Below are 12,608 nucleotides of genomic sequence, written 5' to 3'. Positions count from 1 at the left end.
AAGAAACAAGTGAAACCACAAGAACACAGAGCACAGCTTAAACACCAATCCAGACAACAACAAAGAAGTTTCAATGCTGAAGTCAAATGTTGTGGTCAGAATTTCTGAGCTAGTTTTGAAACCTTTTTCCTAAGCCATGTTCAAAATAACCAGTACCACTTTTAAGGTCAGCATGTTTATTCTTGCAAAAATGAACTGCGCTGCTCTTCAAGAAAGTCTTCCTATCAGCACAGGACTACACTGATCTAGTTGAAGATGTCTGTGCTCATTGCAGGGGTGGGGGGACTAAGTGACCTTTGAAGGTCCCTTCCAACCTGAACTATTCTATGACACATGCTCCATGAACTCACCAGTGACAGTTTCTCTTAAGCAGATGATATTAGTCTGGAGGTAGAAATTCTGATCATTTTTCTCTAAAGATTTTTAATCAATAATGCATTATATTTCACTGTAATTATTCGTAGAAACATTCCAGTTAGCTCAATATACTTTTAACAAAGTAGCGTAATGGAAAATATACAATTCCTCCTACCATCAGTAATATTCCTACTCAGTTTTACGGCAGAGCAACATGGATTTCCCCAAAACAGAGGCGGGGAAATGGAAATCTAGCCACAATATCTTTTGCTAGACCTGTTAAAAGTAGCCCTATATTAAACTAACAGAAAAAAAGAATGATTCTATTGCACAGGTTTTGAACAGAGCAATTACCTGCAGAAGGATACAGATCCCACTTACAGGCAAATACATACACTCTAAAGAAAACAACTATCTCAGTTATCACCGAAGCGAACATTTTCCTTTAAGGAAGGAGACTCCAATGAAAACCGCCTAAATCCACTGCAGTGGTTTTCCGTTTCTTAGGTTCTGCTGACGCCTGGTGGCGCACAGGCAAAGGGTCCTAAAGCAAGAAACATCCGCGTTCCTGCTCTGCCAGCTACATCATACCTCAACCTCTAGGAATAAGATTTGCCATTTCTATGGTGCAAGCCAATATACTCCGTGTTTTAGAAGAGCTCCCGTGGAATCCTTTCACAGATTCAGCCTTGACATAGTGACATAGTGACATAGTGACACGTGAACTATTTACCCCCAAGTACATCACACTTTTGCATACACTTGTGTTAGTGAAAAAGGAGTAATAAAAAGATACATATTTTCTCCTTTTCAATCACCCAAACGAAATGAATCCCAGTTCTTAACAAGAAAAGAAAGCTTGTCAGCATACCTCAGCTGGCAGTGGTTAATGTGCCCCAGGTAACACAAGAAAGAAAAAAACTAAATAGGCATCGATAGCAAAGTACCATCTAATCCAAAGACTACATCTCCTCTCCTTACATCATAACTGAGCCACATTCCCTCTACACCAGTGTTACAATATATTCATTATTATAATATGCAATACTTGATAGAATCATAGAGTGGTTTGGGCTGGAAGGGACCTTAAAGCTCATCCAGTTCCAACCCCTGCCATGGGCAGGGACACCTTCCACTAGACCAGGTTGCTCCAAGCCCCTGTGTCCAACCTGGCCTTGAACACTGCCAGGGATGGGGCAGCCACAGCTTCTCTGGGCACCCTGGGCCAGGGCCTCAACACCCTCACAGGGAAGAATTTCTTCCTAATGGCTCATCTCACTCTCCCCTCTGTCAGGTTAAAGCCATTCCCCCTTGTCCTGTCCCTATAGGCCCTTGTCAAAAGCCCCTCTCCAGATTTCATGTAGGCCCTTTTCATAGGCCAATACCTTTAGGTATTGAAAGGCTGTTACGAGGTCGCCCTTGTAACACCTCATGCCTCCCCTGAGACATACTTATGATACTTCTTTTCAATCTTTATTATTCTTTGTAGTTTGGGGTTCCATCCACTTAGCTTTCAGGGTGCAGAGCCTGTGGTACTTTCTTCACTTACCTTCTTAAGGACAAGCTGCAAAGTGGAAGACAAGATTTCATAGATTCTGGAGCAAGCAGAACAGTTCAGCTGCATGAAATAGGTCTGAGGGTTGGTGGGTCAACAGCCTCCTCAGCACCTGAGAGGTGGGACTGAATATGCCCTTTGCAGCCAATTAAGCATTAATGTGACAACGAACTATCAGGCTGTAATGCCAGGTTAAGGGAAATTCTGAAGGGGCAAGATACAACCCATGTACCTGGAGGTGAAACATCATAAGGCTGTGACTTCAGGCAAACTAAATTGCAGATAACCCTATCATCTTGGTTTCACTGACACTTTACTGAACAAGCAGCCTACAAGAGAAAAGCTTAAAACCACCACACAAAAAGAAGCCACAGTGATAACACAGTCTGCAGCATTCCCTATACCTGGCAGTGTTCAAGGCTATGTTGGACAGAGACTGGAGCAACCTGGTGTAGTAGAAGGTGCCACTGCCCATGGCAGGGGGTTGGAACTGGATGAGCTTTAAGGTCTCTTCCAACCCAAACCAGTCTGGGATTCTATGATTGTAAACACAATACACACTTGGATGAAGAACATCCATCATCAGTTGGCCCTATACCCCTATTTGTGCAGTAAGCATCCTGGCTCTCCTGATGGCCACAGCAGAGGGTTAGTGAAGACTGTTAAGGGCTAGTCAGGCCTGGAGAATAGCCAGTATAAAGGGTACCACCATCCTTTATACTGAAAGAACTCAAAGGTGTGAGGATCTGCAGTCTTTCATTTCTCCTGAAACTTCCTTTCACACCCACAGGAAAGCACTTTTGTAGCTGCTTCTCAGTTCTTGTTGCTTGCCGGCAGCTTCCAAATGCAGTTCTGCCACTGATGGATCCGAGAGAAATGTCAGCAGCACGTCACACAGCATGTGGAGCATTTTGATGGCCACCATAAAGTAACTAAAGGACTCAAAAGTATTGGAAAAAGCAAAGATTTCAGGTCAGCAACCTGACTTCCAAAGGCGATATGGATGAGTTACATCAGTAGTGTTTCTTGGCTTGCAACCTTTGCTTCGTGTCACACATTGTTACACACATGGCTCTGAGAGAACGCAATACACAAACACCAACAGGCACACAGCTAGCATCATTTGTTTAATAAAGTCTTTTCTGTTCTTAGAAAAAGTTTACAAGACAGATGTGCTCCACAGAATAAACAACTAGCAGCTGATCTCTCCTCTTAATCCATGCAGAAAGACTGGACTGCCTACCCTAGTGTAACGCAGCAGCTGAACAACATACCAAAATATACACAGATTTACAGGCTGCCATGAAAACAGGTCGCACATGACACCAGAGTGAGAATCAATATACAAGCCTGCTCGGATTATCTTCAGAATTCAAGTGTAAGTTTAAGGAAAAACCCTGATTTCTTTTTGAAATGGAGCTTATGTACTGAGAGTAAATGTTCTGCTACAAGCTGCCTATAGTCATCCCTTACTCAGCAGTCATGTGAAAACACATACACAAAATTGTTACAAGTCCTTTTTACTACTGATACTACACGTTAACAACTGGATCTGAGGGCATTGCTTTGGTTGTTTCAATACAGAATGATACAGGTTTCTGATGTCTTAGTTCTGTTTTCCTGTTTTCCATTCTTTTCCAAAGTCACTGAAGAGTGGTGCTGAGGTGAATGCTGGGTCTCTTCAAGAATCCAGTGTAGGTTTTGTATGAGAAACTGTGGAAGGCAAACAAACGGGAACATTACTATAAGTAGAGCAGAAACAGAATCGGATTCCTTCAAATCCTACGGAGAAAAGTATCTTTACTTATTGCCACAGCATGCACATGAATGCTAGGTTATCAATATCACATTTTTGATCTGTTCAGCTCTCCCGAATTTTAAATGCTATTGGAAAGGTCAGACTGACCAAAGCATGCCAACTCTACAAACTCCTGCTCTCCACAATGTTCTTATTTCAACACACAACACAGAAAACCGGGGTGGGGGGGGAACTTCATGTTCCTGTAGCACAGCAACAAGGCCAACAGTTGCTGAGAAGGAGCACATCCTTGCTTCACTTCCTAAGAACATGTTCTTCTTCCCTATATGCCTGCTCACCTCCAGTATTGAAGCAGGCAGGTGTGCCCAGCATAAAGCCAAAGAGAGCAGAACTTGTGATTCCAACTGTTGTTTGATACGACAATCCACTTTTGATTGCAACTCAGTTAATAAATGGAAACATTTCGGTCCAGTCTTGAAGCTACTCTTCAAGAGGCCAGAGAAAGAAGCCTGTGGACTTGAAAGTCTCTTTGATCCCTTTTCCAGGTCAATCCAAACCAAATTTCAAGGAATCTATTCAATGCCTTATGCAAATTTATTTACATTAGTACCATACAGGTAACATGAACTCCTATAAAACAGAAATCAGCCCCCAGTGCCTGACCACCAGGGAAATTGATGGATTCTCTTTTTTTAAAGCAACTTTCTGAGCAATGTAAGATACTGAACGGTACAAATCACAGGCCAGACTGAACTCTAGGGGCAGGAAAAGGAAAGAGAGGTTAGACCTTAACTTTGTAAAGGTGTTAGTAAGTAAACTGCATAGCCAACTCAGGGCTTCAGTTGTGCAGATGAGGGAAATACTACTTTCTTGAGAGCTTGGACATGTTTGAAAGTTCAAACTCAGCAATATAGCTGAGGAGGGGAGAAGGAAGGTAATGAAAGCTCTGTCCTGAAGACTTAAAACTGACCAGAAGAGTATAGTAAATACATATCTACATATGTAGATAATTCTCACTGATGTCCAGGCATGTCCTGCAGGTCAAGTGCCCAAAAGGAAAGAAAATCCCAGTTCTCCTACTGAATTCAAGCAGAAAGTCTGGCTCTCAATGCCTGGCCTAATGTGCTCCTTAGATAGTGAAGGTACATGAAAGAGCCTGTTCTCAAGTCACCCTGGGAAAGAACAAACTAAGGAGGGGTAGGAACCATGATATGAAGTTGCAGTTCTGGCCTGTCTCAAATTTCTGACGTTTTCCACTTCCATTGCTGAGGATTATGTGTTATTTGGGCATTATAAATGGTAATTACAAATGGGGTCTGTTCCAGAATGACCTGCTTGATACATAAAGACTGAGAAAGAAACACAACCATGAAGAATACAAAGCAGGATTTAGAGTTAAGCCACTGCTGTGCTATCAGACCACCATTTTAGATTTCCTGAGTCAACCTGGAGAGAGTGGTGGCTGGGCCAGGCTCAGAGATACACACCTTCAGCCAAGCACACAGCTGAGAAAAGGTTTCCACCCACTTCTACATTCTGGTGTGCCAACTGCAGAAGCAGAGGTTAGCCACCAGCAAGATTACTGCACTTCACCTTTCAGTATTCTTAATGCAATTCTCTGCATGTGATGCTTCAGTAAAGCACCCAGGGTTAGAGACTGCCAAGCAGCAGGACACAGATACATGGAGAAGTGGAAAAGCCAAACCTGAGGCCTGCTTTGGATGAGCTAAGGCTCTCTTTCCGAAGACACATCTCCTTCTGCTCCGCTGCTTGCACTGGGATCATCCTTGCTCCGGGGAGCATTTCTTTCTCTACTTGACTCAGAGGGCACCTTGGTTCTGGTCTTCTCTTTTCTTTGTTGCTGTTTTTCAAGTTTCGTCAGCTATTCACGAAGGAGAGCAAGAAAACACTTCATGAAATAAAATTATTTCCGAAGACTATTTCTAAAAACTCGTAAATGTGAGCATTTGTACGAAACTTGTGACTCAGATTCACACCAATATCAAGAAAACAGAAAGGAAAAAATAAAACCCAAAAAGCCCAAGGCTTACATTTTCAGAAATTCGGATAAGAGAGTGAATTATCATCATCTGCCAACATGATCACCCCCTGAGTATAAGAGAGAAGTGCCCATCTTCAAAGACTACCCTCTGCTTTCCGGGGTTCCTTCACCCAACACAATTTGCAAATGTAATCAAAAACAGAACACAAGGACCAAAAGGGAAAGCTGGATTCCGCTAAGCTTCTCTTCTGTTTTGGGTCTTACGTGGCAGTTTTGTAGTTTCAAAGCTGCTGACAACAGATATATCCCAAGTTCAGTCATCCAACACACAAGAATGAACTTATTTTATTCTTTATCCAAAGAAAAATACACGTATGAGCCTTAGTATCACCTAGGATATAGAATAACCATTTCAAATCAGCTTGGACAAAGCCCTAAGCTTACACTGCACTGCAACCTCTCAGTAGTAATGCTTTCAGTACTACTAAGAGTCAAATTAAGTTGCAAACAGCTGTCATCTGTTTTTCATTTTCTAGAGAAACAGGTTGCAGTAAGTTTGGGGGACATTACATCATTGAATCATACAATCCCAGACTGGTTTGGGCTGGAAGGGACCTTAAAGCTCATCCAGTTCCAACCCCCTGCCACGGGCAGGGACACCTTCCACTAGACCAGGTTGCTCCAAGCCCCTGTGTCCAACCTGGCCTTGAACACTGCCAGGGATGGGGCAGCCACAGCTTCTCTGGGCACCCTGTGCCAGGGCCTCACCACCCTCACAAGGAAGAATTTCTTCCTAATGTCTCATCTCAATCTCCCCTCTGTCAGGTTGAAGCCATTCCCCCTTGTCCTGTCCCTACAGGCCCTTGTCAAAAGCCCCTCTCCAGATTTCTTATCACCCCTTTAGGCACTGGAAGCTGCTCTAGGGTGTCCCCAGAGCCTTCTCTTCTCCACACTGAACAAGCCCAGCTCTCTCAGCCTGTCTCCAGAGCAGAGGTGCTCCAAGCCTCTGGAGCATCTCTGTGGCCTCCTCTGGACACGCTCACTTACCTGTTTAGGGTCAACAGTAGCAGCCGGGGACTCCAATTCTATTGTTACAGGACCATCATTCTGGATGTGGACCTGCATGTAGGCCCCAAACTTGCCATCTGCAAAGGGAAGATACAAGAAGTGCTTATGGCTCTTGGAAGGATAACACATACCAAAACCTTTACATGTGCTACTAAAAAGAACCAAAAAAAAAAAATACACAAAAGCACATACAACTAACAAACTGCAGAAAGCTACAAAGAAAAATACCAGTGTATGTGCTCCCAGCTATGTGGTCTGACACTGAGATGATAAATCCTAAGTACAGAAATGTCAACAAAACAAACCAAGTCTCCAGATAATCAAGGTTCTCACAGTTCAGGATAGGCAGGACAGTTCTCGCAGGCAGGAGATGATAGATTAAAGGAGGTAACAGCTAAGGCCAGGGATCCAGTCCTACTAACCAGTTGATGCTTTGAGGAAATCTTACATATTGGCAGAAGATAAAATGACCTGAAGCCTTCTCTGGAGCATTTGACATTGAATACTTTAAGCAGGGTGTGCAGCTCAGTCCCAATGTGCTACAGCTCCTTTTTCTTTCCTGTTTGCAACCCAGATCATTCTTTGAGAGAGTTTGGCCAAAAGGGAGGAAAGACAGACATCACCTACTGCCCCAATCCTGCCTACTTCACAGGAGTACACTGCTGAAATCAGAAATGTCTGTCATTTGTTAGCACACCAGCTGAGAGGTACAGAGCTTGCTCTCATGGCTGCAGCCTCTCTGTGTTATGCTGTTAAGGTCATTGCTCACATTGTGTCGTGGTTTAAGCACAGCCAGTAATTCAGAAGCCTGCAGGTGCTCGCCCACTCCCCTCCACTTCTTCCTCTCCCGGCTCCGGGAGGGACGGGGAGGAGGATGAAAAGAATGTACCTCCCACAGGTTGAGATAAGAGCAGTCCAGTAACTAAGGTATAACACAAACCACTGCTGCTACCACCTATAATAATAATGACAAGGGAAATAACAAGGGAAGAGAATACAACTGCTCACCACCTGCTGACCGACACCCAGCCTGACCCAAGCAGTGATATCACCCTTCCAGGTAACTCCCCCCAGTTTATATATTGGGCATGATGTGCTGTGGTATGGAATACCCCTTTGACTAGTTTGGGTCAGGTGTCCTGTCTCTGCTTCCTCCCAGCTTCCCCTCCTCCCTGGCAGAGCACAAGGCTCAGAAAGTCCTTGGTCAGAGTAAACATTACTGAGCAGCAACTAAAAACATCGGCGTTATCAGCGCTGTTCCCAGGCTGAAAGTCAAAAACACAGCAAGGCACCAGCTACTAGGAAGAAGAAAAATGACTGCCACTGCTGAACCCAGGCCACATTGTACAGCCAATGACAGTATAAGAACATCTATGTGTCATACATCAGGAAACGGCTTGGCTAGAGGAAGACAGGAATGATCACCCTGCTGGGCTGCTTAGTGAAGATACCATAACATCCCCTCATCTACTGCCACATAAAGACAGCTCCTCTGCAAGGCAAACAGAAAATCACAGAATAAAGAAAGTAATGATCAGGGAAGAGTGCACACAAACAAGGTCCACTGGTCACACCAAGGACCTCACCAACCTCTTGCCCTTACCTTTAATAAGCTCTGGCTTGTAGGCTTTTCTTAGCTGCTCTAGGAAGTTGTTATAAAAACACTCTGCCTGCTCTGTGGGCATTGCCATGTGGTAGTCAGGCTTGTTTCCTTTCAGGATGCACTGGAGAGTAAATTGGCTCACACACAACACTTCATACTGTTTATCCATCACGCTTTTGGACCAATGCTTCCCACTTTCATCTTCAAATACTCGCAAGTTCAAGATCTTTCGAACCCTAAATGAAGAAAATGATACTTTATAAATTGTCTCATATAGGATCAACAGGTACAAGTTCATGCCTATCACACAGCATGAGATAAAGGAGAATGCAGATGTGTACTCGTTTTGCCTCCACACAACATGATATCCCTTTGTCCCTCCCTTCCTAAATCACAGCAATCTCATCACATTAGGCAGAGCCATAACCAAGAAGGTCTTTACAGACAACACATTTGCCTGACCATTACTGTAAGGCCATAGGGCATGAGATCAGGACAGAATAATTGCAAGTTACAGCATAACATAAAGATGGCATAGGAATTAGGAAAGCTCACTCTTTACTACCTGATTTTATGTGCCGCATTATTTAACATGGGAATAGCTTTGGGAATTTTAACCCTCCCATCACACTGGGAAATCACAGTCAGTATGAAATGAGATCATCCTAAACCAGGGTTGTTTCCAAATATGTTCACATATACTCCTCCAGCTTTGCTACCTCCCAGCACTCTCTCCAAATCAGGCCCACAAGCCACGTGAGAACTGTACTTCTTCATCACAAAGAGAGGAGGAAGGCAGGGAGCAGCACAGAACTGCAGGTGCAGCAAAGTTATGATTGGGATTTGTCCTATGAATTTGTATTAGGGCTGACTTGTGGAGGTAGGGCTCAGTGGCTTGAATACTCAGAGAGTAAGAGGACTTTCATAAATAGAACTTCTAAAGCAGTAAGCAGACTTGCAACCCAGTCTACGGTTAGATTTTGACTGATAATAAGCCTGCATGCCTGCCACTCTCCTGTCTTTGTTTCTTCTTGTAGCTTGTCCACATCTGCAGTAACTATAAAGAGAGCACAGGAAGTGCAAAGCATTTCAACTGTGGTTGTTAGCCAGACATTTTAGGCTGCACCAGCAGGGATAGAGTATAAAATAAAACCGAGACTTTGTTATGGTGTAGCTTCAGGGCTTTGCCATCAGTAAGGCACACTCACAAAAACCATCCTTGTCACAAAAACATCCTTCTCAATTGGTGTGTGTGTCAGCAACAAATAGAATTCACTCCTGCATGAAGTGAATGGTTAAAAGCCTTGGAAGCCCCCAGCGCACAGGCTTAGATCATGGGCACTGCTGTGTTCTAATGATAAAGATGTTTGTGTTTCATTTACAGGATTACTGAAGTTTCCTTTAATAGGACTTGAAGAGTTAAGCTGATTCCTCTCATTCCTTTTTCAGCTGCTGGCTTCCTGCCTTTCCTGTGCCAGTCATCCAACCAACCTGGTGCTGAGAGCACAGCTGCTACTGGTCACCTGCTTGCAACATTCGGAGGCACCTTTCACATTCACCAAAGTGGGAATGAGAAACGACGTCAGAAGCACACAGTAAGGCAAGCCAGTGGAGCATGCATATACACCTTCAGCACACCCCCATTCCCTCTTCCACATCTGCCAAGGGTTTTCACCCTCACATTCTTCTCTCTTCACTGCCTGACCCTTTCTTCTTCTTGACATCAGTTAGCTCTATTACCCATTTCTTCTTTGCCTTTGTAAGAACTGAGGTCAGCCCTAGAACAATGTCTGAAGGAGGCAGAAGCAGCCCCTAGAGAACTCTCTCTTGCATGTGTTTGCTGGCTGAATCACCATATTCTGTGGCCATGGAACAGATGGCCAGAGCCAGTCCTTCAGGCTGCCAAAATTGATGCACTTCTCCAGAAACGTAACTGAGGAGACTATCCTTTAGGAGGAATGAAACTTCCTATGTGCAAGCTAAAATGAGAGTTGAGCTTTCTGATACAGCCCATCCTTGAGAAATGGATTTACTCCCTCTGGGTAAATTTGTCCAGTAAGGAGGAAAGACATTTTAAAAAGGGAGATTAGAAAAGCCAAATATGTTGATTCTCCCTTTTTGAGCCTGTTCCCGATAAAATAAAACACATAGACAGGGAATGAAACAGATTTTTCTCAATGGAACACAGAAAGAAACCAGTATTCAAGGTAAAATATGAAGAGGGACTAACAGGCAAAGCTGAGTTTCCCAACAGGCACCCCATTTATTTGGCTACTGTACAGGTATCACTGACTGTGAGAAATGCACAAATAAAAGAGTTCAAGGCAAACGGAAATGTGACTTACATGTGCTCCAGCTCTCTTTGCGTATCCTCCAAAGAAATGCCCAGCAGCACACAGAGGCCTCGTCCTATCGAACTTATTTGTTCACCACCCACTGGGGAAGGGGAGGGGAAGAAGAGTGAGGCTAAATGCACTGCCTTGGGTTGTGACACAGATTAGCTACTGGTATCAGCTGGCAACTGTACAACCACCAGAGAAAACATTATTCTAAACCCTTCTTCTCTGTCTTAAGATTTTTAGAGATCATCTAGAAGCCCTCTTTCAAGTCTTCCTGATGTCGTGAGTTATTTCATAGAATCATAAAGTCAGCTGGGTGGGAAAAGACCTTCAAGATCATAAAATCCACCCACTTCCCAGCACTGCCAAGGCCACCACTAACCCATAGCACTGAGGGCCTCCTCTCCTCTACATGGCTTGTGAACACTTCCAGGGATGGTGACTCCATCACTGCCCTGGGCAGCTTGTTCCAATGCCTGACTGTCCTTTGGGGAAGAAATTGTTCCTAATACCCAGTCTAAACCTCCCCTGGTGCAGCTGGAGGCTGTTTCCTCTTGTCCCATCCCTCGTTCCTTGGGAGCAGAGCCCAGCCCCCTCCTGGCTCCATCCTCCTTTCAGGCAGCTGTAGGAGGTAATAAGGTCCCCCCGAGCCTTCTCTTCTCCAGACTAAACCCCCCAAGATCCCTCAGCTGTTCCTCATTACACTTGTGTCCAGACCCTTCACCAGCTCCACTGCCCTTCTGTGGACCTGCTCCAACACCTCAACGTCTCTCTTGTCATGAGGGGCTCAGAACTGAGCACAGGATTCGAGGTGCAGCCTCACCAGTGCCCAGTACAGGGGCATGATCACTTTCCTAGTCCTGAAAGCAGATGCAGGACTCCCATGTAAACATCTTGGGGATTTTAAGCATCTTCAACACAGAAGCTCCAACCAGTGCAATAGGAAGGACCATGCAAGCCATACAGCAGTGCACGCAAGCCATGCAAGAAAGAAACTGTCGTTATAAAGGCAAACCATGAGCAAAGACAAAAGCACACACAAACTATACAAGATGACTGCGACTGAAGTACCAGCACACGACAGCAATGCAAGGAAGCAACTCTATAGTGCCAAGGCCTGCAAACCACATCCCTGGCAATGGTACGACACTGGTGACACACGGAAGAAAAGCGAAGGGGTAAATTACAGTGCCCGACACGTGCAAGCCACAGAAGGTGCCCACAACTGCGCTGCAAACACATGCGAGGACTGCAAGACGCCTGCGACCGTAGTGTCAATGCATGCAAAGCCACGCAAGTCGGCGACTGCACCCGCACTGCCAGCCCGGGCACGCCACGCAAGGAGCCAGCTCTCATTACACAGGCGACACACGCGAACCACGGGACGAGGCGGCCGCGCCACACTGCCGGCACACACCGGGGACAACGAGCAAGCCGAGCCGCGCTGCGGGAGGGCGCCCGCCCGTGAGGCCGGCGGGGGAGACGGCAGGAGAGCGGCCAGGAGCGGACGGCGTTGGGGAAGAAAGCCCGCCCGCGATTCTCCCCCCCCCAACCCCCGCCCTCCGCCGCTGTCCCCCCGGTGCCGGCACACCGACCTGTGACGCTGGCCTGAGCCACCCGCTGCACGATGGCCTTCATGCTGGCGCGGCCGCGCAGCGCAGGCCCGGCGCCACTACCGGTGCGGGGAAAAGGCGGCGGCGCTAGGTAACGGCGGCCGTTCCCTGCCGGACCGCGGCGCTCACAGTGCCCCCTGTCGGTTGGGAGGTGCTGCCGCAGCGCCCCCTCGGTGCTTGCTGGAGGGGGCGATGTCCTCTATAGGGATGGCTACAGGGACACAGGGAGGGGGACCCACAGGAATCTGATAGTGCCTTCTGGAAAAAGATGGTGGCTGTGCACGGGACAGAAGCTCCCACAGAAGCTGGGGG

General features: G+C 45.9%; 1 protein-coding gene across 1 annotated transcript; it reads right to left on the bottom strand.

Annotated features, from left to right (window-relative positions):
- Positions 1-3,026: 3,026 nt before the first annotated feature.
- DTD1 (D-aminoacyl-tRNA deacylase 1) lies at positions 3,027-12,439 on the bottom strand. The gene is made up of 6 exons (XM_057403197.1): positions 12,279-12,439; positions 10,690-10,780; positions 8,345-8,580; positions 6,721-6,818; positions 5,377-5,553; positions 3,027-3,625 (listed from the first exon to the last, which is right to left on the bottom strand). The coding sequence occupies exons 1-5, from the start codon at positions 12,319-12,321 to the stop codon at positions 5,398-5,400; spliced, it is 624 nt and encodes a 207-aa protein (XP_057259180.1). The 5' UTR covers positions 12,322-12,439; the 3' UTR covers positions 3,027-3,625; positions 5,377-5,397.
- Between the last annotated feature and the right edge of the window lie 169 nt (positions 12,440-12,608).

The sequence above is a fragment of the Pezoporus wallicus genome, unplaced genomic scaffold (genome assembly GCF_028554395.1).
Source record: "Pezoporus wallicus isolate ANWC-B61680 ecotype Strahan unplaced genomic scaffold, APGP_CSIRO_Pwel_v1 contig_7553, whole genome shotgun sequence".
Taxonomy (NCBI): Eukaryota; Metazoa; Chordata; class Aves; order Psittaciformes; family Psittacidae; genus Pezoporus; species Pezoporus wallicus.
Note: the sequence above shows the minus strand (reverse complement) of the source record. Positions and strands in the feature narration are given on the sequence as shown.